Source organism: Peromyscus californicus, unplaced genomic scaffold (assembly GCF_007827085.1).
Source record: "Peromyscus californicus insignis strain IS unplaced genomic scaffold, ASM782708v3 Scaffold_12__1_contigs__length_115047231, whole genome shotgun sequence".
Taxonomy (NCBI): Eukaryota; Metazoa; Chordata; class Mammalia; order Rodentia; family Cricetidae; genus Peromyscus; species Peromyscus californicus.
Window position 1 is genome coordinate 85,417,531 of NW_026294413.1, and position 24,320 is coordinate 85,441,850.

General features: G+C 44.8%; 1 protein-coding gene and 1 long non-coding RNA gene across 2 annotated transcripts in view; both read right to left on the reverse strand.

Moving 5' to 3' along the window:
• Window positions 1–1,753: 1,753 nt before the first annotated feature.
• The window catches only part of LOC128106972 (DNA-directed RNA polymerase III subunit RPC1-like), a 28,653-nt gene continuing 6,086 nt past the window's right edge, over window positions 1,754–24,320 (reverse strand). Inside the window, 11 exon segments of the mRNA XM_052732339.1 lie at window positions 1,754–4,094; window positions 5,680–5,811; window positions 6,010–6,174; window positions 6,707–6,871; window positions 8,424–8,516; window positions 8,708–8,801; window positions 10,153–10,323; window positions 11,300–11,432; window positions 14,825–14,936; window positions 16,493–16,639; window positions 18,940–19,081. Coding sequence (XP_052588299.1) covers window positions 4,041–4,094; window positions 5,680–5,811; window positions 6,010–6,174; window positions 6,707–6,871; window positions 8,424–8,516; window positions 8,708–8,801; window positions 10,153–10,323; window positions 11,300–11,432; window positions 14,825–14,936; window positions 16,493–16,639; window positions 18,940–19,081 — 1,408 coding nt within the window. The 3' untranslated portion in view covers window positions 1,754–4,040.
• Window positions 13,710–16,683, reverse strand: LOC128107587 (uncharacterized). The gene is made up of 3 exons (XR_008217145.1): window positions 16,493–16,683; window positions 14,825–14,936; window positions 13,710–13,764 (listed from the first exon to the last, which is right to left on the reverse strand). It is a non-coding gene; the product is annotated as an uncharacterized LOC128107587 (long non-coding RNA).

Sequence of the window (24,320 nt, forward strand, 5' to 3'; positions counted from 1 at the left end):
GATTACCTTATCCTTCCACCATCTGCAAATCTTGCAAGAGGTTCAACAAGCCATTGATACTGCGGCCCTAAGGAGAGTCGCCCCTGACCTGCCTGTCTCCCTGTGTATTTTTCCTGGGGAAACCTTATGCACTGTGCTGTTAGCACAAGGGGGGAGCCTATTCATTGGGTTCACCTCTCAGTGGGTGGAGCCCCCCCGGGTTTACTCCCTGACCAACCAAGTAGCCGACTGTATTATTAAGGGTAGGGATATTTCTGTCAGGATGTTTGACACAGAACCTCATTCTGTTATTGTTCCATTTAAAATTACTGACTTTACCTGGCTTCAAAGAAATAATAGCAGAATTGCCATAGTCCTTGAGGAGTTTCTGAGGAAGGTTGATTGCCCATAATGGCCCTTATAAATGGATGAGTTCCTTCTCCATCTGGAGTGGAGACCCCCTAGAATTTTTCTGCCCCACCCAAACCCCGATTTTCTTACAGTGTTTACTGACAGGGGATGTTTGGGGGCCTCCCTAGTTGTGTTCCCACCCCTTGGGTGAGGAGAGGAACCTATACCTATAAAAACAATCTCCCGAGAGGTGGAGGGTTCTGCACAGTTTAAGGAACGAACTGTTTGCTGTTGTTATGGCATTAGATTCCATATCAGAGTCATTTAATCTATTCTCTGATAACCTTTATGTTGTAAATCTTTTGCCCAACCTGGTTGAAGCCCATATTAAATTAGATTCCAACCCCATTTCTCCTCTTATGATTCAGGCTCACTCCTTACTTAAACAGAGACTCAATCCCATTTATTTATAACATCTTAGAGGTCACCAAAATTTGCCAGGATTCATTTCCAAAGGAAATCAGTTGACCGACCATCTGGCTTCAATGCCTCAATGTAATACTGTTACTGAGGCCACAGATTTCCACCTACTTACCCATGTTAACTGGAGAGGCCTGAAACATAGGTTTCCTCAGGTACTGATTAAGGATCTCAAAAAACTGTCTGGATCTGTAAGTCCTGTCAGCCCTTCCTTCAGATCCCTCCCCTCCAAAAGATTGGGAACAATCCCCAAGGAATTTGCCCCAATCATCTCTGGCAGATTGATGTCACATATTATTTTCCATTTGGAAAACTTAAATATGTTTTTATTTCCATGGATACCTTCCTCTGCGCCTGTTGGACACCAGCTCATGCTGGGGAAAAATCCAAACATGCTATTAGCCATATGCTTCAGTGCTTTGCTGCCCTTGGTTTACCCAGCCAAATCAAAACAGATAATGGCCCATGCTTTACTGGCAAAGCCTTTATAAATTTTCTACACTCCTGGAAAATTTCTCATTCTACTGGCATCTTTTATAATCCTAGGGGTCAGGCTATCATGGAAAGATTCAACCAAACACTTAAGTACCAATTAAAAAAACAAGGGGGAGTCTCTACCCCCACATGATCAACTAAGAAAGGCATTATTAATCTTAAATATTTTAAATTTTTCTAAGGAAGATAAATTTTTGTCTCCTTTTCAAAAACATTGGTCCTTACAGTACCATTTGGGTCAAGTGGAGGGACCCCTTACCTGGGGCCTGGAGAGGGCCAGACCCACTCCTCACTGAAGGAAGAGGGTTCAGATGTATCTTTCCTCAAAATGAAAAGAGACTCATGTGGGTACTGGCCAGACACCTCAAATATTTACCCCAACAAGGGGACAATGATAATGATGTATTCCACCCCTGAGGATAGTCTTTTTGCTTCTTCCTCAGAAAAGACCAAAGATGCAGATGCTGTTGCTCATCCTGATGGTTATGTTGACTGCCCAGCTTGGTGAAGAAGGGTTTTGGGGTCCTTATGATGCACAAGAAACCCTGAACTTGATATATGGAAAACCCTGTGATTGTGGTGGTGGAATGTTCAAAGCCTCACCATAGTCCGGACAGCTGATGAGCATGGCAGATTGTGGTGGTAAAGTTGCATACCTCAGCATTTGTACTGGCACCACTGTTTTTGGATCTGCTTCACATAAATGGGTTTGTGTAGAGAAGCCTAAAATCATACCTACGGTAAATGGCAAACCTGGGCCCTGCCCCTGCACCTCCTTTTACCAATCCATGCATGCCACCTGCTACACCATGGTGCATGAATGCATTAGAAAGACTGATAATAAGACCTACTGGATTGCCATCAGAAATGGCATTGGCCATTTGGGTACTTTTGGTTCTGCCTTGGAAGGCACCCAGCGGGGAACTGAATCCTGTTTCGGCCACTCTGGTTACCATGTTTGCTGGGAATTGGAGGCCCCCATTGGTTACTCTGACGGCGAAGAAGTGCAGGACCAGTTGTGGGAATTATAGACCCAAAAGAGAGTGGAACAATTGCTTAAAGCTGAGTTCCCCGAGCTCTTCTACCACCCCTTAGCCCTCCCTGATGCCCAGGCTATCCTCTCCATGCTTAATCAGATCAATCCCTCCCTTTTGAAAAATTGTTGGCTCTGCTTCCACCCAGGGCCACTGCGACCATTGGCATTTCCTATTAATATTTCCCATTCCAACTTTACATTTTTTTAAATTGATGTTTCCTCTACTGTCCCCCCACCCGGCTGTTCCCCTACCCCACCTATTAAGGTGCAGCCCCTCCATGTTTTGCCCACTAATTCCTGTCTCTGGGCTCCACCATGAAATGGTAAAAATGCCACTGAGTGGGCCAGGTCTCCTCTTTCTTTTGTGCTGGCAACCACACTACCCCCCCCCCCCTTTAAGCAGGTATGTTCCCCAATGGGAATGTTTTCTGTGTGTGGAGGAGGAATGGCTTTTAGCTTTCTCCCTGGGACATGGACAGGCCTTTGGGCCCTTGCCATACTCATACCGGATGTGGATGTTGTCCTGGTGATGAGGCTCTTCCAGTACCCTCTTTTGACTATATAGGAGGAAGGTCTAAGAGAGCCATTCAAATGATACCTCTCCTTGTTGGCCCGGGAGTAACTGCAGGCATGGCTACAGGAGCCACCGGGATAGGCCTGTCCACACATCTTTTCAGAAAATTATCCATTCAGTTAGTTGATGATGTAAAGGCCATCTCCAGCACCATTCTTGACCTGTAGAGTCAGTTAGACTCTCTGGCTGAGGTAATCCTCCAGAATAGGAGGGGGTTAGATCTGCTAACTACAGAAAAGGGGAGTCTTTGTTTGTTTTTACAGGAGAAACACTGCTTCTATGCTATCAAGTCGGGGATTGTCCAGGATAAGATAAAGAGGCTCCAGGAAGACCTAGAAAGGAGATGGCGGGAGTTTCAAGACAATCCTCTGTAGACAGGCCTTCATGGATTCTTACCCTACCTACTTCCCTTCCTTGGACCCTTCCTTCTCCTTATTCTTCTCATCATTGGGCCTTGTGTGTTCAATAAGTTCACACAATTTATCCACCAGAAACTGGAGGCGATCAAGATAAATCAGGTGGAGGTACAAATTACCAAAGATTAGCCACTCAGGAGTCTGGTCCTTCCCATGGTTGGATATTCTCCTACAAATGCCCTTCTTCTGCTCTCCACTTGACCAATGACAGGTAAACTCTCAGACAGGCTGAAATGACCTAAGACGGGTCATGGAGCGAACCCTACTCTCCTATTCACGATACATGGCACTCAATGACGGGTGAGATCTCCAAGTGGGGGACAACCTAAGACAGGGGGGCCCATGTCTTACAAAAAACAAAAGGGCTGGGCGTGAGGCCCAGTGTAAGTTCCTGAGCCTAGCTTGAGTTTGGTGACCTGTCTTTGGACATGACTTTGGCATATGAGTGACTCAGCTCAACCTGATCTAGAATAACCTCTGCCTAGTAACTGCTGAGATGGCATCATCTCATTGGCCTGCTACCCTCACTCCATCCCTCATCACCCCGACCTATGTAAGTCCACTCCTGATGCAATAAAATGAATTCCTGCTTTGACAAGACTCCTGGCTCAGTGTGCTTCTCTCCAGTGGACAGGGGAAGTCTGGGCCATTGACACTCACCATCCCACTCAGCCCCGGGGAGACCAGCTGGACTAGTCCTGCTTCCACCCTACCTGTCAGTCAGACCAACAAGGCCAAACCTGGTAATACCCAGGACTTCACCCTGTGCCAGGGAATATGATCAGATGAGACATTCCAGGAAGTTCAAAACCAAAGCAGAAGACATTATCCCAACACCAGAACCAATAAGAACAGCCAGGTGGCTATTCATGGCACCACTAAACGAGATGGTTTTCAGTGCAGCTTCATAGCCACTGAGGCAGTGGGGATCCCAAGGACATGAAGCCTTTCAATTGTACCTAGACACTGTGCCACACAGAATTAGAAATATGAGTTTCAAAAAGGGGGTTCTTCTCCTTTCCTATGATCATTAAGCTAATACTAGAAACAATTTAGTTAATTCCAATCAAGGAAATGAGCCAAACATACAACAGATCCACACAGGACTGCTACTGTCAATATCTTATCACGTGAGGGAGGACTTCATGAAGCCTCACCTGAGGATTTATAGTCAGGTAGTGGTTGTTTTTTTGGGGTGGAGACAGACATATTCTTCAATGGTGTAAACATTGGTGAGGTGCCCATGGTCCAGGAAAGAACCTGTTCCTAACATCTGCTGTTGTAAGCAGCCCTAACGACATTCATTGGGTCATTAAAAAAAGGCACGAAGATAGAAGGACTAGGAGGAAGAGGAAGGAGACAAGGGGGCGTGGGAAGTGCACAAGAGAGGGTAACAGGGGTGAATATGACCAAAGTATGTCAGGATACACATACACAAAAAGGCTCTAATGGAATCCATGTTATGCACAATTAATATATGCTAACAGGAGCATTTGAGAAAACAAAATCAATGGCTCATGAGGAAGAGTAAACAAGGTTGACCTCTGGCCTCCACATAAACAGAGGGGCACCCACATGATTATGCACCCATGTGTACATACGACAAATAGATATAAACCTGTATTGCAAAAAAGTGAAATACTACAATCACATATTTGCAGACACCTTCTCCTTCAGGGCTGCCATGGTCACACCTGGTGTTTATATTTTGTTTCTGGAGGTGAGCCCGGGAACTCAGGGATATTTACTATGACCTTGCTTTATGTCTGAAGTACACCTCTGGTTCCATAATGTCCTCTACTTCAGTATAGGCTTATCAGGAAAGTGTCATGTAAACACAATGCACTACTGTATGGGGAGGAAGCAAACACCCATAGCAGCTTCCTACTACACTACTTACTCTGTGTGTGTGTGCTGATGGAGATCAAACCCAGGGCCCATGCATGCTAATGCTAGGCAAGCACTCTTCCACTGAGCCCCAAGTCCTACTCTCTGGAAATGGCTACAGAAGCAGCACTGGAATGGGTTAGGGAACCATGACCCAAGTCCCCTGGGCATCCTAGTTTTGGTAATGGCCAGATTGGCTGTAAAATAAGACTCAGGACATGGACAAAAGCCATGTTCAAGCTTTCTCCTCCAATGACTGGTTGTGTTGAAATTCTCACATGGAGAATTTACCAAAACACCTGATCCTATCAGCACACATGGGCCTTTGGTGGTGACACCTACTTCCTGTCCAGGTCAGTCCTCACAGAAGTGTACTTTCTATGCTGTTTACCCTCTCTGGCTGTTTGACAGACTGTGGGTTCCACGACCCCTGACAGCCTGAAGCCTCCCTTCTCTCACACCTTGTAGGTCATCAGGTCGGAGAGCAGCATCACGTGCCTCCTGTCGATGCTCATGCCATGGTTGACCATCGTGTACTGGATCTCGTTGATGATGGTTGTCCGGGCAGCCTCAATGCCCAGAGTTTTCTCCACCTAGGGAGAGCTAGGAGTGAGTGGAGGCAGTCCCTTCTGGGAGCTACCTCACTCCTACTTCTTCCCATTTGACAAGCACAAAGCACATGCTGCTCTATTTCCCAAAACAGATTTGCTATTTAAATGCTGGGAAGAGAGAGCAAATGCCAGGGACAGGAAACTGCTGCATATTGCCTGAGGGTCCAGATGCAATGGTACCTCATAGGTGTTACTGGAAGTGTTCTGGGTACCTTCTATACCATGGGTGGCCATGACTTCCCACAGGCTGTCATCTTCTACTAGACACTTAAACTTTCCCTTTGCCCTCTGCTCATTGATATGGATGACAGCTCTGGACACCCCCGGGATGCCCTGTTCCACCACCTACGTTCAACACAAATGCTCAAGATGCTGCAACCTCTAGGTCCCTACTGAGAGGCTCAGAAACAGGGTTGAAGATTTGGCTGGTAACTAGTTCATGCCATTCTCAGCACCATTATTACCAGCAGAGTGTATACTCCAAGAGTGCCTAGGTGCTGCCTAGGGTTAGGGGGCAGACAGTTCAGAGGACTGTGCCCTAACCTATAATCAGCCTGAAGCGAGCAGAAAGAAGACTGACAGACAGACTTCCAGTCTAAGAAGTCAATAAAAGAGCTAGCTGAGGGCTCAGTGGATAAAGGAGCTTGCCACAGCCTGACAACCTGAGTTTGATTCTTGGGACCCACAAGGTAGAGAGAAGGAGCCAAATCCCACAAGCACACCACCCACTCTCCCACACCCCCAAATCAATTAAGAACCAGGCTGAGGCCATGGGTATTTGGCCATGAAGTACTTGGTGCCATCCTTGGTTTCTGTAGTGACCTGGTCCCCATCCCCACTCTTGGCTGTCTCTCCATGAGAGGACTCTTGGCCTCACCTTGGGTAGATCCTCTTTCAGAAACTGCAGCACATAATACATGGAGCTCTCACTGTTTTCCCTGGGGGTGACACACACCACGGCCTCACCATGAACAGCCACATCACCAGGCTTCACTCGGAGCTTGGATGTGCAGATGGAGTACCGCACTGTCTCAGCATTCACCTGCAAAGTGCCAGGGGACATTACCAACAGACATCTGCAGACTTCTGTGTCAATGGCTTTCATCCTTGATGTCATGATGCCTTTTCCCCTCAAAGACAGGGTTTCTCTGTGTAGTCCTACTGGTCCTAGGACTCACTATGTAGACCTGATGTCCTCAAACTGAGAGATCGGCCTGCCTCTGCCTGGCTCATGATGGTTCTTGAAGAAGTCTTGGTAGTCATGTTTGTGCTGCCTGGTCTACCACAAAATTTACTTTTATTTTGATTCATGTGTATGTGTGTTTGTGTGAATGCATATCACTTGTGTATAGGTATACATTAAGACAGATGAGAGGGTCATCTCCCCCAGAGCTGGAGTTACAGGAGGTTGTGGATGCTAGAACAGAACTTTTGTCTCCTGGAAGAGCAGTTAAGTGCTCTTAACTACTCGGCAAACTCTCCAATACCACAAAATTATAATATAGACATATTTATGTTCACTATCTCTGCTTGATCCATAAATAGTAGATTTTTTTTTTTGGTTTTTCGAGACAGGGTTTCTCTGTGTAGCTTTGCGCCTTTCCTGGGACTCACTTGGTAGCCCAGGCTGGCCTCGAACTCACAGAGATCCGCCTGGCTCTGCCTCCCGAGTGTTGGGATTAAAGGCGTGTGCCACCACCGCCCGGCTTCATAAATAGTAGATTTTTTTCACTCAGAAAATGAACATTTTCCTCACTGAAAATTTATGCTCTACCAATGGCAACAAACAGAGCCCATGGAGAAAGTTCTGGACTATAAGGAGAACGGAGGGCAGGAGTACTGAAAGGTTGCTGTTTGTGTGCTACACTCCCACATGTAACTGGATTCTTCATTTTTTTTTCTGGTCCCTAGATAAAACTCAAGACTTTGTACATGTGAGGCAATTACTCTACTAATAAGCTACATCAATGCTTATAAATCAGCTCTGTTGCCAGAGTCACAAGGCCCACAGCAAGATAGACTTGACTGTGATGTGGGAACCACAGACTGTGGCACTTGAGAATGGCTTCCAGAAGTTCTTCAAGGCTAAGACTGGCTTAACTATAAGAGAGCAAGGGGAATGTGGCAGTTTTCAGTCTGCAATCCCAACCAAGTCAGCTGACCCCTAGATACATGGTTACCAGTCAACTGTTCTCTATCTCCACAAATACCAGTGTGAGGGGTCAGGTTAACCCACCAACTGAAAAACCAGCCAAGCCCTGTGCTGAGACCCACAGGTGAGTAAGGCAAAGCCAGCCCTGGCTCCTTCCATAGGACATGAAGACGGACACAGAGATCAAATATCCTAACATGCTGTGATGGTAAACCACAATGTAGAACACACCCACACCAAGTCAAATAGTTTCTTATGATGGCCATGTCTTGTCTGCATCAAGGCCAACTCAGAAGGACATGACAGTTAATGGGGTGACCAACAACAAAGACCAGCCAGAATTTACAGTGACTCTCTGCCTGCTGAACGTTAACCCTCGTTTGGTAGCACCTGTCTCAGGACCATGGGATCACATCCTCCACATTTTACCTCTCTGACTCACCTCCAGTCTCAGAAGTCGGATCCGTTCCAGGGAAAGCTTGACGAGAATAAAGCAGTCATCAGGAAGAAACACTTCTTCAATATACTCTGAGATCTGCCATGGCAAAAGAGCAAAGCATCGTCTTCACTCTCATGTCCACTGCGCCATCCCAGACCTTCACAGACACACTCCCCGCCAAGTCCCACGGCCTCTGCTGCAGGCCCATCCAAGCTGTGGTGCCGCATCCATACATTGCTTAAAGGAAGTTTGACAACATTTTCTTGTTATCAAGAGGGATTCCCTACCTCTCCCAGGAGGGTTTTCTCAATTCTGCCTTTCACCAGGCGTGCATAATCTGCATCATCATCCTTGTCTAGGTGCGCTGTGATAATTGGAGTGCTGAAAGACGGAGAAAGGATCAGCACACAAGGGAGGGACCAGGACTGTGTGCTGCGAACTGCTATAAAATCTGAGTGCTACTCACAAACAATGAGTACTTTATTAGAACTCCTTTGGGGAGGGCTGCAAGAAAGGACTTTAAAGACCCGTCACTGAGGCTAACTAATTTCAGAAGACCCCAAGTGCCCATTCCATCCAGGAGCAGGTTTAAGAAAATTTCCTGATGGAGGGAGCCCTCCCTCTTAGTTCCCCAGGGAACCAACTCCTCATGCATTTCACCTCCCTCGGGTCCTCCCCAGCAATACCCCTGCTCCTGTGACCACCACTATCATCTTCTGTCTTCACAGGTGACAGTATCCCATCAACACAGGCCCTTGGCACAGATCTGACCAGCATGCAGGAGGCTAGCAGACCTCCAATCACCATGGGTATCTACAGTACCTGGTCTACAACCAGGAGCAGCTATTTCTCATCTGATGTTTTACTCTTCTGCAAAATTCAGAGAATAGGCAAATTTTTACCCCTAAAAATATGATGTATCTCTAGTTCTTCTAGTCAAGGGTCTCTTGAAAACCTGATTGCATCTCTTGAGGCTTACAGAGAATGGCTACGAACCAAGCAGGAGAAAAATCAATCAGGGCTCCTCAGGTGTAGAGCAATGGCACCAAAGGAATGTCTACTGACCTAGTGCTCAACACTACTAGCTCATTTAATACTTTCCCTTTCATGTAACTAGTAGCCATAAAAAATACACAAAACGGGCTGGAGAGATGGCTCAGAGGTTAAGAGCACTGCTTGCTCTTCCAAAGGTCCTGAGTTCAATTCCCAGCAACCACATGGTGGCTCACAACCATCTGTAATGAGATCTGGTGCCCTCTTCTGGCCTGCAGGGATACATGCAGACAGAACACTGTACACATAATAAATAAATAAATCTAAAAAAAAAAATACACAAAACAAGCATCCAAGAGATGGCTCAGAGGTTGAGAGCACAGGCTGCTCTTTCAGAGGTCCTGAGTTCAATTCCAAGCAACCACAGGGTGGCTTGCAACCATCTCCAGTGGGATCTGACATCATGCCCTCTTCTGGCATAAAGGCCTACATGCAATAGAGCAATCATATATATGTATAAAATAAATAAACAAACCATAAAAAAATAAAACTAAAACAAGACTAAGATTCCATTTTGACTATATCCAGTTTTGACCTGAGCAACTTTCTAAAAGCCCAAACACTGATCAACACAGCAAACCTGCCCTCTGAATACCAGACAATGCCCCATTAACAAATCACAGGCATTCATGAGCATAAGGACCACTGGACCTCAAGAAACTAGCCAGGGAGCAGCTACCTGATGGCCTTGGAAGCATTGATGATCTCTTTGATCCATGGCACACCCAGGGTGATGTTCATGGAAGCTACCCCTGCAAAGTGGAAAGTCTTCAGGGTCATCTGGGTGCTTGGCTCACCAATGCTCTGTGCACAGAGTGCACCCACTGCAGAGCCTGGCTCCATCTGTGCCCTAGAAGAAAAAGGCACAGAAGAGGATATGATGTAACAGTGAAAAGGACAGCAGAGTTGCTGGGCACAGGCTTCTGGTTACTCCCTCTTAAAAGAAAATATATAGATTCTGTTGGGTTTACTATGGAAACAAAACAACAGACAATGTTGGTGCCAGAGAAAGAGACTGGCATGGACTAGAAACAAGCAAGGCAAGCAAGATGGTCAGAGGGACAGACAACATGACTAAATTCTGTGTCCTCAGTATGTGATACACAGAGGGCTGATGTCCAGTGTGTGGAGTAGTTTGAAGTGGTCTGCTCTTACTGGGTATTGAGGTGGTCAGAGAGCTGGAATCTGCCACAAAGAACATGAGTTTCCTTATGGGCAAAAGATATCCAGGAAATTCCTTGTAAGTCCTTTCATGCTAAGGAGCATCCAGCCAATGGTCCCACTGGAGACCACAGATGCCGGGCACAAATCTGCCCAGTCCTGGCAGTGATGCTGCGACAGCGTGCGTGTCACTTTTTATTATCAGCTTGATCTGACCTAGAGTCACTTGGGAAGAGGGACTCTCAATGAGGAATGATGTAGATCAGGTTGACTTTGGCATGTCAGGGGGTTATTTTATAGATTGTTAATTGAGATGAGGAGACTCCCCCTAAAAATGGCAGCATCATTTCATTGGCTGGGGCCTGAACTGTGTAACAGTGAAGAAAGATAGAGCAGAAGCAGGCAGCATGGGTGTGGTCCTCTCTCTCTGCTCTTCACTGTGGATAGGATGTGACTAGATGGCTTGGCTCCCCCAAATAGACTCTAATCTGGAACTGTGAGCTAAAAGTCAATTCTTCCTTCCCTAAGTTTCTTTTGGTCAGAGTATTTTGTCACATCAACAGAAATGAAACCAGGTCAGCCAGGATGCTGAATCCAGTGAGAATATCCCAGGCATGGGAGTCCTGCATGGATGTCTGGCAGTCTAGAACAATTAGCATGCCTACCTCATGTACTTGTCCCTACAGGTCTCCAGAAACTTCTGGGTGGGGGTGATAAGGTCCACACAAGACTGGAAGGACAAAGCCAAGTGCACAGTCAAGACTAGCTGCATTTGTGAAACCCTGTGTCCCGACATGTCTGGGAAGGCCGTACCTCTGTTGTGCCATTATCATTGATGCCATATTTATCTCTGGTTTTCTTGATCTTCTCAGACACCCCTTTAATGAATGTTTTTTCCTGAAATAATTACAGAACACACAAAAATTGTATGATTCTCAAAGATTTAGACAACACCTCCAACAATGGACACAGTGTACCATATCTTAGCAACTGCTAAATACACAGCATCAAGGATGCAATGTGGGTCTTGGTTCTCTTATACAGTCCTATAAGGAGCCTTCCACTCTGGAAAACTGACGCTCTTAAGATGTGGCTAGTTCTCATTACCCAACCATTTCCCATGTGTTGTTTGATATTTTGTTTGTGTTCTGACAAATAAAGCTTGCCTGGAGATCAGAGGGTGGAGCTAGCCACTAGTTAACCATAGAGGCCAGGCAGTGGTGGCATACACCTTTAATCCCAGCACTTGGGAGGAGGAAGCAGGAAGATCAGGAGTTCAAGGCCACCCTGGGTTACTTGAAATTGAACCAATCTAAAAGAGAAACAGAGCTGGGAGGTGGTGGTGTACTTGTTTAATCCCAGCACTAGGGAGGTGGAGACAGGAATATAAGGCAGGTGGAGACAGGATCTCTGAGACTGCCTAGAGGTAAGAAGTATCTAGTGGCTGCTGCTCTGCTTCTTTAGATCAGGCGATCTTTATTTGTCAGAACACAAACAAAATATCATACAACACCCATGAGTTATCTTGGGCCCTTATCTCAGTCACATTGTTGTGGGAAGAAGCTCAGCATAGCTCTGGGGACTTTATGAGGCTTACATTTCCACACTCAGAGTATGCATGACCCCACTGTGAAGGCTTCTTTGGAAGCATTATCAATCACTCTGAACATCACTGTTTCTGTCCTATGGTTACAGCTTCTCAGAGTGCCTTGGGATAGTCAGCTCTTTCTTTGTTTGGTTTTTCTCTATGTAACAGCTCTGATTGTTCTGGAACTCACTTTGTAGACCAGGCTGGCCCCAGGCTTACAGAGATTCACCTACCTCTGCCTCCCAGTGCTGGGACTTAAGATGTGCACCACCATGCCTAGCTCAACTCCTCCTTTGTATTTAGGAGGTATGAGACATGAAGGATAACCCTATAGTTCAGACATCTTTCTAGATAGAAATGATTTCATTTAAGAAAGAGCTTTATTAAAGTAAGAATTAAAGTCTCAGAAAGGGCTAGAAAGATGGATAGGAGTTAAGAGTACTGGTTACACTTCCAGATGATCCAGGTTCAATTCCCAGCACCCACACAGTCAAAAACAAAAGGTAAATCAAGGAAACCCTTAAGGCACACCATAATGAAGGCTCTCAAGAGGAATGGGAAGACAACACAATGGGTTTCTGATCTGGATGGAAAGATGCTGCAATCTGAGACACATGGCAGTCACTAGTGACAGATGTTCAGAATGGCTGCAGAAGGAATACGAGAGTGGACGTGGGCTGGTGACAGGAATCACACAGACCAGCTCTCTAGGTTCTTTCTCCCAACAGGAAGACAAGACATTAATTCTTCATGCTGGCTAGTGAGATACTGCCCAGGACACAACAAAAACCACACTAAGACCACGGTTTACAAAATGCACTGGGAGACACTTGACAGACCACGTTCTCACCACCACAGGGCAGAGTCTACCTGCAGGAAGCTGTCTGGGCAGCAGAGGAACTCGTTCTTCTTCATGATGGCCTCAGTGGTCAAGGTGAGCTCGTTCTTACTGAGAGCAGGTTCGCTCTGACATGGAAACACTGCCTGAGTACAGAAAGGACATGGCGCTACATATGCCTGGTGAGGGGGAGAGAGAGTACTAGGCAGAGGAATTTACCAGACATAAAACGACTCAGTGAGCTTTTAGCAATCTGCCTCTCTTTGCTAACAAACTCTAGACTCCACTTTTCATCTGAAAATGAAAACCAGATAAGCTGATAACTCTACCTTTTTTTTGTTTGTCTGAGATAGACTCGGGTAGCTCAGGCTAGCCTCAAGCTCACTATGGAGTGAAGCTGGCCTTTAACTCCAGATCCTCTTCCCTCTCAAGCCACAGGATTACAGGCATGCACTATCACCCCAGTCAGGAATCCCCATTTTATTTAAAGAGTTCCACTCTAACTGGTTAGTGTGGATCTACTATTCCAAACTCAACTCCAGCCCAGAATTGCTTTAAAAATGTACATTGCCATAGCCAGGCCGCATGGCACACCCTGTAATCTCAGCTATCTGGAAGGCCCAGGCACATAAATCACAAGTTCAAAGCTTGCCTGGCTGCAGAACATATTCAAGGCCAGTTTGGGCAGCTGAGAAAGACCTTGCCTGAAAATAAAAAGTAAAAGCATACCAAAAGATCAAGGTGTTGGTGATAGTAGAGTTTTGCCCAGCATACCCTGGGTCCAGGCCTCAAGTTCTGCACTACAAAAACCATCCAGCCAACTAAACATCTCCAGAGGGGAAGTGTGTCAACACTCCTCAAGCTCATGGGGTTTCCTCAAAGTTTTGGTGCTTTCTGACCCATTCTCAACTGGTGGCTTCCAACTACTAGAAACAACTGAAAAACCACCTCAGTGGAACCACCTTCTGCTGCTAGAAGATCTGGGTCAAAAGGCACTAAACTGAAATCCAGATGAATATTATCCAATTACTATTCAAAAAGAGTCATATTCCTGACTACTAGCAATAGTGGAGAGGGTGGCTGAGGTGTCCTACCCCAATGATCAGATTGGTGAATACCCTAACTGTCATCATAGAGCGAGCCTTCATCCAGTAATTGATGGAAGCAGATGCAGAGATCCATAGTCAAGCACCAGGCTGAGCTCTGGGAGTACAGTCAAAGAGAGGGAAGAGGGATTCTATGAGCAAGGGGATCAAGATCATGATGGGAAAATCTAGAGACAACCAAACCAAGCTATTGGGAACTCACAAACTTTAGACCAACAGCTGTGGTGCCTGCATGAGACTGGACTTGGCCCTTTGCATAAGCGAGACAGTTGTGTAGCTTGGTTTGTTTAAGGGGCCCCTGGCAATTGGGTCAGAATCTATCCCTGGTGCATGAGCTGCCTTTTTGGAGACACCTTGCATAGCCTTGATGCAGGGGAGGGGCTTGAACCTGCCTTAGATGAATGTACCAGGCTTTGCTGACTCCCCATGGGAGGCCTTACTTTTTTGGAGGAGGGGATGAAGAGTGGGTGAGAGTGGTAGGTGGTGGGGGAGCAGGAGGAGGAATGAATGGGGATCTGTTGTTGGTATAAAATGAATAAAAAACTTCTTAATAAAGAAAAAAAAAGAAATGAAGAGCCCCTATGAAGTTACCACCATGACAAATGTTTTCTAGAGCCAAGCCCCTGGCAGGGCACACAAACAGCCAACCTTAGCTCACCTTTGGAGCCACACAGGGCCATGGTGAAGGAACTGTTGCTCTTGTCTAGCTCTTGGAGGCAGGCTCTGCTAGGGTGGTCCTGGATCACAGACAGCACCTTCAGGATCAGGGCCTGGGGGACGGGTAGAGAGGGAAGAAAATGCAGTCCCTGATGGGACATGCTTTGGGTCTGCAGATCACAGACCTTCAAATTGACATTTATAGGAAAATTGAGAACATTTTATCAGTATGTCAGATTTCTAGTTAATGAAGTTTCCTGAACTCAGACAATCACATAGGCCAAGTTGCACAAAGGCCTTTCTTCTGCAAGGGTAGAATATCTATGGTTTTGAGTATTGCCATCTACATGACAGCACATGGACATCCAGTTGTGTGTGTGCGCACCCCTGTAAATGCACAATGCTCATGTGAAGGAGACTGTTCGCTCTGCTTGCACAATCTGTCTCTACCTGTTCTCATAAAGCATGCTTTCAATCTGCATGAGCAAAGAATGTGACAAGATGACACCAGGATACCCTGACCTGTGAGCACAGTCACAGTTCACAATTTAAGGTGCTGAGCCCTCTAGAAGTCGTGGTCCTAATGAGGCCTCAATTACTTGTCATGGTGGTACAGTGAGAAGTTTCCTCTTATATATCTGTCTAAAACTCAGGAAGACTGAAAAGGAGCAGATTTTCAGGGGATTGGTACACTCCTGGGAGCCCAGCACTCAGGATACTGTGGCAGGACTGTGAATTAGTGGCTATAGGTTACTTAGAGAAAGTGTCTGAAAAAACCCTCACAGAAAGAAAGAATTCATCTTCCCACCTCTCTTTTAGCTACTGTATTGCTAAACTTGCCTGACCTGGTTTTGAACCCTGTTTAGCAAACTATTTATATGATCTGAACAGAAAACAAAACACTGGCTCTGAACTCTCCATCTTTCTGCCTCTTCCTCCAGGTGGTTGAGATTATAGGCGTGTGCCACCTCCCAGCTGGGAAGACTTGATCCTTCAAGAGCCTATCTTCCACACTCTAGGGAGGGAAAAGTGCAAGACACAGGCCGTGGAGAAGGCAGAGGATAGGCAGGTATGGCAACGTGTACTTGCAAATCCCAGGACTCAAGGCTGAGGTCAGAAGACACTGAATTTGTGGCTACCCTGAGCTACAGAATGAGACTGTCATGAAATACAACAAAACAAAGCCCAGTTCCCCAACTCCTGGTCCATTTGCTTTTGAACTTCAGGCTCCTAGAGGAGAAGATAGATTTTGATGTGGCCAGCTCAGCACTCAGCCAAGTGGTTTCAAACATGAGGAGGCTGTGGCCTGGGTGCGACAATCCAACATGAATATTTCCTATCCTGTATCCAAGTCATGGTAATGATCAATACACTGAGCGCTGGTGTGGTGTCTGTGGGAGGATGCTGCAAAGAGGGACAGTCCGAGCAGCCCCAGTGAAGCACAGCCCCATGCTGTCAAATGAACAGGTACCCATGTTTTTATACCAGAGTGTGAATGCTAAAAGAGCAAAGGTCCCACACTACCAAACAAACAAGAACACATTGCAGGAACGGGACAAGAACGCGTCCCTTCTTGCTTCTCGGCCACCTTCTCTTCATGGCTTTTGGCCCATCCCGAACACACTGTAAGCAGGACAGCTGACCATGCCGATCTGGAGGGCAGTCTCACCTCTAGTGTCTCCTCAGCAGTGCAGCCTGGCTGCTGCTGCAGCTTGCCTGTGTTCAGGGCTTCAATGTATTCATCGCACTTCTTGTAGCCAGCATTTAGTAGCTCATACTTGGTCAGCTTCCATGGCTCTATCCCCAGGGTGGGAGACTGAAACTAGAAGAGATGTCTCTGAGGAAATCAAGCCTCCCTAGAGAAAACTGTTATTGATGGGATAAGTGGTGGCCCTGCAGTGAGAAGGTTGGCTCTCAGCTCAAACCAAGGAACCTTAACAATAAACCAAGGACAATAAACCCTGCAGCTCTATTTCCAGTCAGTGATTAGTCTCACACCCCAAAGATGAGTGGATAACCAAGAACAACATGGATTTTATGCATTTTAGGGCAGTTCTGTTTTTGTTTTTAAATATTTTATTTATTATGCATACAGTGTTCTGCATGTATGTTTGCATGCCAGAAGAGGGCACCAGATCTCATTACAGATGGTTGTGAGCCACCATGTGGTTGCTGGGAATTGAATTCAGGACTTCTGATCTCTTAACCTCTCAGCCATCTCTCCTGTCCTTTAGGACAGTTTTAACATGAAATATGAGACCATAAATACAAAAGGAAAGGAAATGGAAAATTCAGGGAGCAAATATGAAAATACTCAGTAAAACTCCTTCAGAGAAGTCAAAGTCAAATCCAGAGATCAGAATGAGGCCGCTCCAGCCTGGTGTGGCAGTGCATGCCCTTAATCCCAGTGCATCGGAGGCAGAGCCAGGCAGATGCCCATGAGCTTGAGGGCAGCCTGGTCTACATGCCATTTTCCAGGGCAGTGGGGGCTACATAGTAGATCCTGTCTTGAAAACATAAACAAATGAAACAGAGGAAATTGGGAAAAAATCCCAATGTAGAGAACAGACAAATCCCCACCTTATCTGCAAATAATAATCATGGGAACTTTTGTCATGGAAACATTTCAAATCAACAGAAATGATAAAAGACAAAAAGAATGAATAAAGTCATAGATTTAAAAAAAAAAGGTAAAAAAAGCAGAATTGATCCAGTAACTGGAAATTCAATTAACACAAGTTCCAAACAGAAAGCAATGGACATAAAATTATCAAGGAAATAAGGAAATTTCCAGAAAGGAGGACAGTGCTGCAAAACACCAATACATGAAAAAACATTATTTAAAGAAGAAGCCTAGGTAATACGTGAGAACAGAAAGAAATTAAAGATTGGGGAACCTGTATACCCTCAAGTATTTCAATCTTCTCAGTATCAGCAAGAGTGGGGTGGCCAGATCACATGAACATCTCCAAACAAGCCAAGAGCAATAACCAGCACCATCTATGCACCAGCCCTGCCAAATAGATGAGCCTGAATCTGGTGAGCCTTTAGACTCATTTCAAGCTCACAGGGATGAAAAGCAGTAGCAGCAGTGAAGCCACATCTGCAGGGGGCCCACAGCCCTCAGCGTTCTTCAAAGTTATGCTGCCCCTAAGCCTGTGGCACTCAACACTCTGCAAGAGACCCACTGTGCAAGTCTCTTCAGCATTTTAGGTGCCAAGTTTCCTTTCTTTTTTTGTTTGCAAAAGTCTGGGTTTCTCCGTGTAACAGTCCTGACTATCCTGGACCTGACACCTTAGACCAGGCTGGCTTTGAACTCACAGAGATCCACCTGCCTCTGCCTCTGCCTCCCAAGTGTTGGGATTAAAGCCATGCACCACCACCACCTGGCTTTAGTTGCTAAGTTAACGGGCAAAAGCAAACCAAATCAACTTTTTTCCTATTTTATATAAAGCTGTGTACACAAAACACATATTTTTCTTTGCCAAATGAAATCATTCCAGGGATTTTCACTCCAACTCTCAATTAGATCTGTGCCACAGTAACGTTGTGTATGAACCTTATACCTCACATCTTAAAAACACTGAAGGGAGGGCTGGTGATGCTTCTTAGGTTAGAAGCACTTGCTACTCCAGAACACTTCCAGTTTGCTTCTCAGTACCCACTTTAGGCCTCTCACAACTGCCTACAATTCCAGTCCAGGGGATCCCATGCCCTCTTCGGGTCTCTACACTTTCCTGAACACATGTGGCATACATCAGACACACCCACCCACACATATGTATACATAAAATGAAGATGAAATAGAGTCAAAAATCCAAGTTTTACTCCTGACAACCTGACTTTTATCTCGGGGAGGCACCTGGGAGAAGAAGAGAGTCAATTTCTGCAACTTGTTCTCTAACTGCACATGCGCATCATGGCATGAATGTAAACACACACTAAATTTAAAGGTTAAAACAAGTCTTATTTAAACAGAAAGGGAAATAGAAAGTTCAAAGTTACAAGACTTGGAGAGTTCCAGCAATTTTAACTTCATGTGTTCAGAATTCAGCTCTGAGTAGACCCTGTAAGTTACCACTCAGCGGGAACTAAGAGTAGCAACCTCACACTCACCAGATGGGCCATGATGCTCAGTTTGTGCAGCGAGGGCTGCCGGTTGAACAACACCACATCTCCGTCTATCAGGTGTCTCTCTACGATGTCACCGAACTTGAGCTCCTGAGCCATCTTTTCCCGGTTTCCATACTTCAGGAACCTGAGCGTGCAGGATACACACACACATATGGTCTCTGAACCCAGTTCTCTCGACACATTTCTCCCACTCAGATCAGAAACTGACGTCTATGACACTTAAATTAATCTAAGACGCCACAAACTTACTGACTTATATGAGACAAGATCTCCCCATGTAGCCCAGGCTGACCTGGAGCCTCCTACATTAGCCTTCCAATGCTGGGACAACATGTGCCACCATTGCTCCATTTCCTTTTTTTTTTCTTTTTTTTGAGATAGGGTTTCTTTGTACAGCCCTGGCAATCCTGGAACTTGCTTTGTAGACCAGGCCGGCCTTGAACTCACAGAGGTCTACATGTCTCTGCCTCCTGAGGGCTGGGATGAAAAGTATGTGCCACCACTGCCTGGCGAGACCCTATTGTTAACAAAGGGGTGCTGGGAGCTGGAGGTACAGCTCAGCAGTACATAGGGCCCTGGATTCAGTCTCCAGATCCAGGAGAAATGGAAGTTAAAATATGAAAGTATTTGTTTTAGAATCATAGAACTACAGTAATATTCTTTCTTCTGTGGGATCCTTAAAACCCTCATGACATAAGCCACTGGCAGTCACCTCACCTGGCTGTCAAGCCAAACTTGGTGAAATGAGCACCAATGAGGGATCCTCAAGAGCCCAGTGACACAGAAAACAAGCTGTTCGTATCTCAAGCGAGTCTGTGTATCTAGGTCTAATAATGTCCCATTAAGAGAACAATACTTCATGCAAATGCAGTGAGCAGAGACAATGACAGACACAGGACTAGTCAATTTAAACATCTACATTCTACACGCCAAAATGCCCATCAGTATATCTAGAATGCATTCCATGGTTCTGGTGAACAGTACCGTCAGGCAGGTTAATCCCACACAACACGGAAAGCATTACCTTTTCATCTGCATGTGTCTCTGCTGGATGAAATTGGCTCCTGGGTGAACATCAGGGCCATTTCGAACCAGTTTCCTCAAAAAATTAATATTTGCTTTGTTCACCTACAGGACCGTGATAAAAACACAGTAAGACAGTTTCCTGTCTAGAAGCTAGCCAACAGTACTCAGTTGTTCACAGCATAGGGTCTAATGACAGAGAGTTACCATGGGGCAGCTGTGGCCCCCAGTGGTGACTGAAGTTGCAGGAACAGCAAACTGGCAGACAGCAGCCTAGATCTAAAGAGGCTTGGCTAAGTCTTTCTCCGTTTCTAATCTCCCTATGTGTACTGAACTGCACAGTACTGTGAATGCAATCTGTGGCAACTTCATCTGCCAATTTTCACCAGGCTTTAAGGCTTAAAAGATACGGCAGCAGTACCATGGAGTGTTGTGCTTCTTGGTCAATGGTTTAATGGAAAAGAATTAGATCATTCTTCCTTCAAATGAGGACACTTGGAACAGGTTTACGACAAGCATTGATGATCCAGATCAGGCATGCAGCTAATCAGCAAGCTTTTACTACCAGGCACTACAGTGGTCTAAGTCGCTATATGGAACTTAGGGTTGGGGGGCACTGTAACCACCATCTTATACTCAGAGTATGAACTGAATGCAGACGGCTGCAGGCTTTCTCACTGTGTCCACTAGAGTATGAACTGAATGCAGACGGCTGCAGGCTTTCTCACTGTGTCCACTAGAGTATGAACTGAATGCAGACAGCCACAGGCTTTCTCACTGTGTCCACTAGAGTATGAACTGAATGCAGACGGCTGCAGGCTTTCTCACTGTATCCACTAGAGTATGAAGTGAATGCAGACTGCTGAAGGCTTTCTGGCTGAGCAGAAACAGCTTTCAAATGATCAGACTCTTTGACTCAGTCATTTTACAGTTAAAAACTAACAACCATACCGAGAAAACTAACTAGGAAGAAGAACTGATTATTTTTATTATTTTGACAATGTTGTGACCAGAAGTTTTTGGATGGCTAGACTATAAAATGTACAAACAAATCAGAGCACTGCCTTTTTTTTAAAAAAAATAACATTGTTTGAAAAAAATGTTTTCAGTGAAATACTGTACAATGTGAGGATTAAACTAACAAAGGTGTTGAAAGTGTTGTCAGTAGGGAAAAAAAGCTGTGGCATAGAAAGTGGAATGTATGCATTCATAAACACCAAGCAAGATACAAGGGTCACTCCAAAGACAACACCCCGAAACTGTCACTCATCTCAAATGCTCCCATCACCAAAATGTGCAAACCAGAATGGCTAGGTGACACTGACTGAACTGATCATGGATTGAGTGGGTTTGGTGTTTGGGGAAAGCCTGAGGTAGATGGGCGTGCCCTTTTGTTTTAAAACACTGCTGAATGGGCTTAGGATGAGGTCAGTTGACCTCCCAGCTATGAGGCCCCAGTTTCATCTCTAGCACTGAGGAAGAAAGAAAATTAAAATGAATAAAAACGAACAGCAGGACCAGTTGGGAACAGGTAAGGCCCCATCTCCAGACTGGGCAGACCAGGTCCCTAGGCCCTAGGCCCCAGGGGCACATTTTGTGCCCTTCCCCTAAGCCATTGGAGCCCCAGGGACCCGGCAGCTGCCTCTTCCCCCACCCCCTTGCCAAGAAAACCATCACCTGTGACAGCAGCGACCACTGACCACCAGAGTCATAAGCCCACACTGCACCAATTGGGAATAGCTGCTCCCTGAGACAGAGCCCACTAGTGTCCACTGGACTAAGAGCTGCTCCCCGAGACGTTGAATCTATCATCACCAATCAGACCAAGAGCCAGGATTAGACCAAGAGCTCCCATTAGACCAATAGTATCAGTTGGACCAAAAGAGGCTCCCTCAGACACAGACACCATTTGCACAGAGTGGAGGAAGTGATGGGTAGACACCAGTGCAAAAATACAGTCAACAACATAAAGACCAAATGGCGCCATCAGAACCTAGTGGTTCTATATCAGCAAGATCTGAACATCCCCAAAACAGAAGAAATCGACCTTAAAAATGATTTTAAGAAGATGATAGAGGCCTTTAAAGAGGATATGAAAAAATCCCTTAAAGAAATCGAAGAAAAAACAAACAAAAAATTGGAAGAAATCAATAAATCCCTTAAAGAAAGCCAAGGAAAAGCAATTAAAGAAGTGAAGGAAACAGTCTAAGATTTGAAAACTGAAACAGAGGCAATAAAGACACAAACTGAGGGAATGCTGGAAATGGAAAATCTGAGTAAATGAACAGGAACTACAGATGCAAGCATAACCAACAGAATGCAAGAGATGGAAAAGAGAATATCTGGTGCTGAAGATATGATAGAGGAAATAGATTCATCAGTCAAAGAAAACACCAAAGCCAAAAAAGTCATAACACAAAATGTCCAGGAAATTTGGGACACCATTAAGAGACCAAACCTAAGAATAATAGGGATAGAAGAAGGAGAAGAATATATCAACTCAAAGGCACAGAAAATATATTCGACAAAATCACAGAAGAAAACTTTCCCAACCTAAAGAAGGGCATGCCTATGAAGATACAAGAAGCTTACAGAACACCAAATAGACTGGATAAAAAAAAAAGTCCCCTCGCCACATAATAATCAAATCACTAAACATACAGAATAAAGAAAAAATTGTAAGAGCTGCAAAGGAAAAAGGCCAAGTAACATATAAAGGCAGACCCATCAGAATAACACCTGAGTTCTCAATGGAGACTCTGAAAGCCAGAAGATCCTGGACAGACGTTATGCAGACACTAAGAGACCATGGATGCCAATCCAGACTATTATATCCAGCAAAACTCTCAATTGCCATAGATGGAGTAAACAAAATATTCCATGATAAAACCAGATTTAAATAATACCTACTCACAAATCCAGCCCTACAGAAAGCACTAGAAGAAAAAAATCCAACCTAAGGAAGTTACATAACACCCATGAAAACACAGGCAATAGATAATCCCACACCAACAAATATCAAAGAATAGAAACACACAACACTACCACCAAAAAATAACAGGAACTAACAATCACTGGTCATTAATATCCATTAATATCAATGTCTCAATACTCCTATAAAAAGATACAGGCTAACAGAATGGATATAAAAACAGGATCCATCCTGCTGCTGCATACAAGAAACACACCTCAACTTCAAAGACAGACACTACCTAAGAGTAAAAGGCTGGGAAAAGGCTTTCCAATCAAATGGGAAAAAAAAGCAGCTGGTGTAGCTATCCTAATATCTAATAAAATAGACTTCAAACTAAAATCAATTGAAAGAGATTGGGAAAGACATTATGTATTTATCACAGAGAAAATCCACCAAGATGAAGTCTCAATTCTGAACATTTATGCCCCAAATACAAGGGCACCCACATTTGTAAAAGAAACATTACTAAAGATTAAATCACACATCAAAACCTACACACTGGTAGTAGGAGATGTCAACACCTCACTCTCACCACTGGATAGATCTGCCAGACTGAAACTTAACAGAGAAATAAGAGACCTAACAGAAGTTATGACTCAAATAGATATCTACAGAACATTCCACCTAACATAAAAGAATATACCTTCTTCTCAGCACCCCATGGAACCATCTCTAAAATTGACCACATGCTCGGTCGCAAAGCAAATCTCAACAGATACAAAAAAAAATTGGAATAACCTCCTGTATTTTATCGGACCACCATGGCTTAAAGTTAGATTTCAACAATAACAACAATTACAGAAACCCTACAATTTCATGGAAACTGAATAATGCTCAACTGAATCACCAATGGATCAAGAAATAAAGAAAGAAATTAAAGATTTCCTAGAAGTCAATGGAAATGAAAGTACAACATATCCAAACTTATGGGACACTATGAAAGCAGTGCTAAGAGGAAAATTCATAGCACTAAATGCCCACATAAAGAAGATGGAGAAATCTCACATTAGTGACTTAACAGCACATCTGAAAGCTCTAGAACAAGAAGAAGCAAAGTCACCCAGGAGGAATAGATGCCAGGAAATAATCAAATTGAGGGCTGAAATCAACAAGAACAAACAGAAACAAAGAGAATACAAAGAATCAATGAAACAAAGAGTTGGTTCTTTGAAAAAAAAATCAACAAGATAGACAAGCCCTTATTCAAGTTAACCAGAAGACAGAGAGAGAGCATCCAAATTAACAAAATCAGAAATGAAAAGGGAGACAAAACAACAGACAACAAAGAAATCCAGAAAATCATCAGGTCATATTTCAAAAACCTGTATTCCACAAAATTGGAAAATCTGAAAGAAATGGACAATTT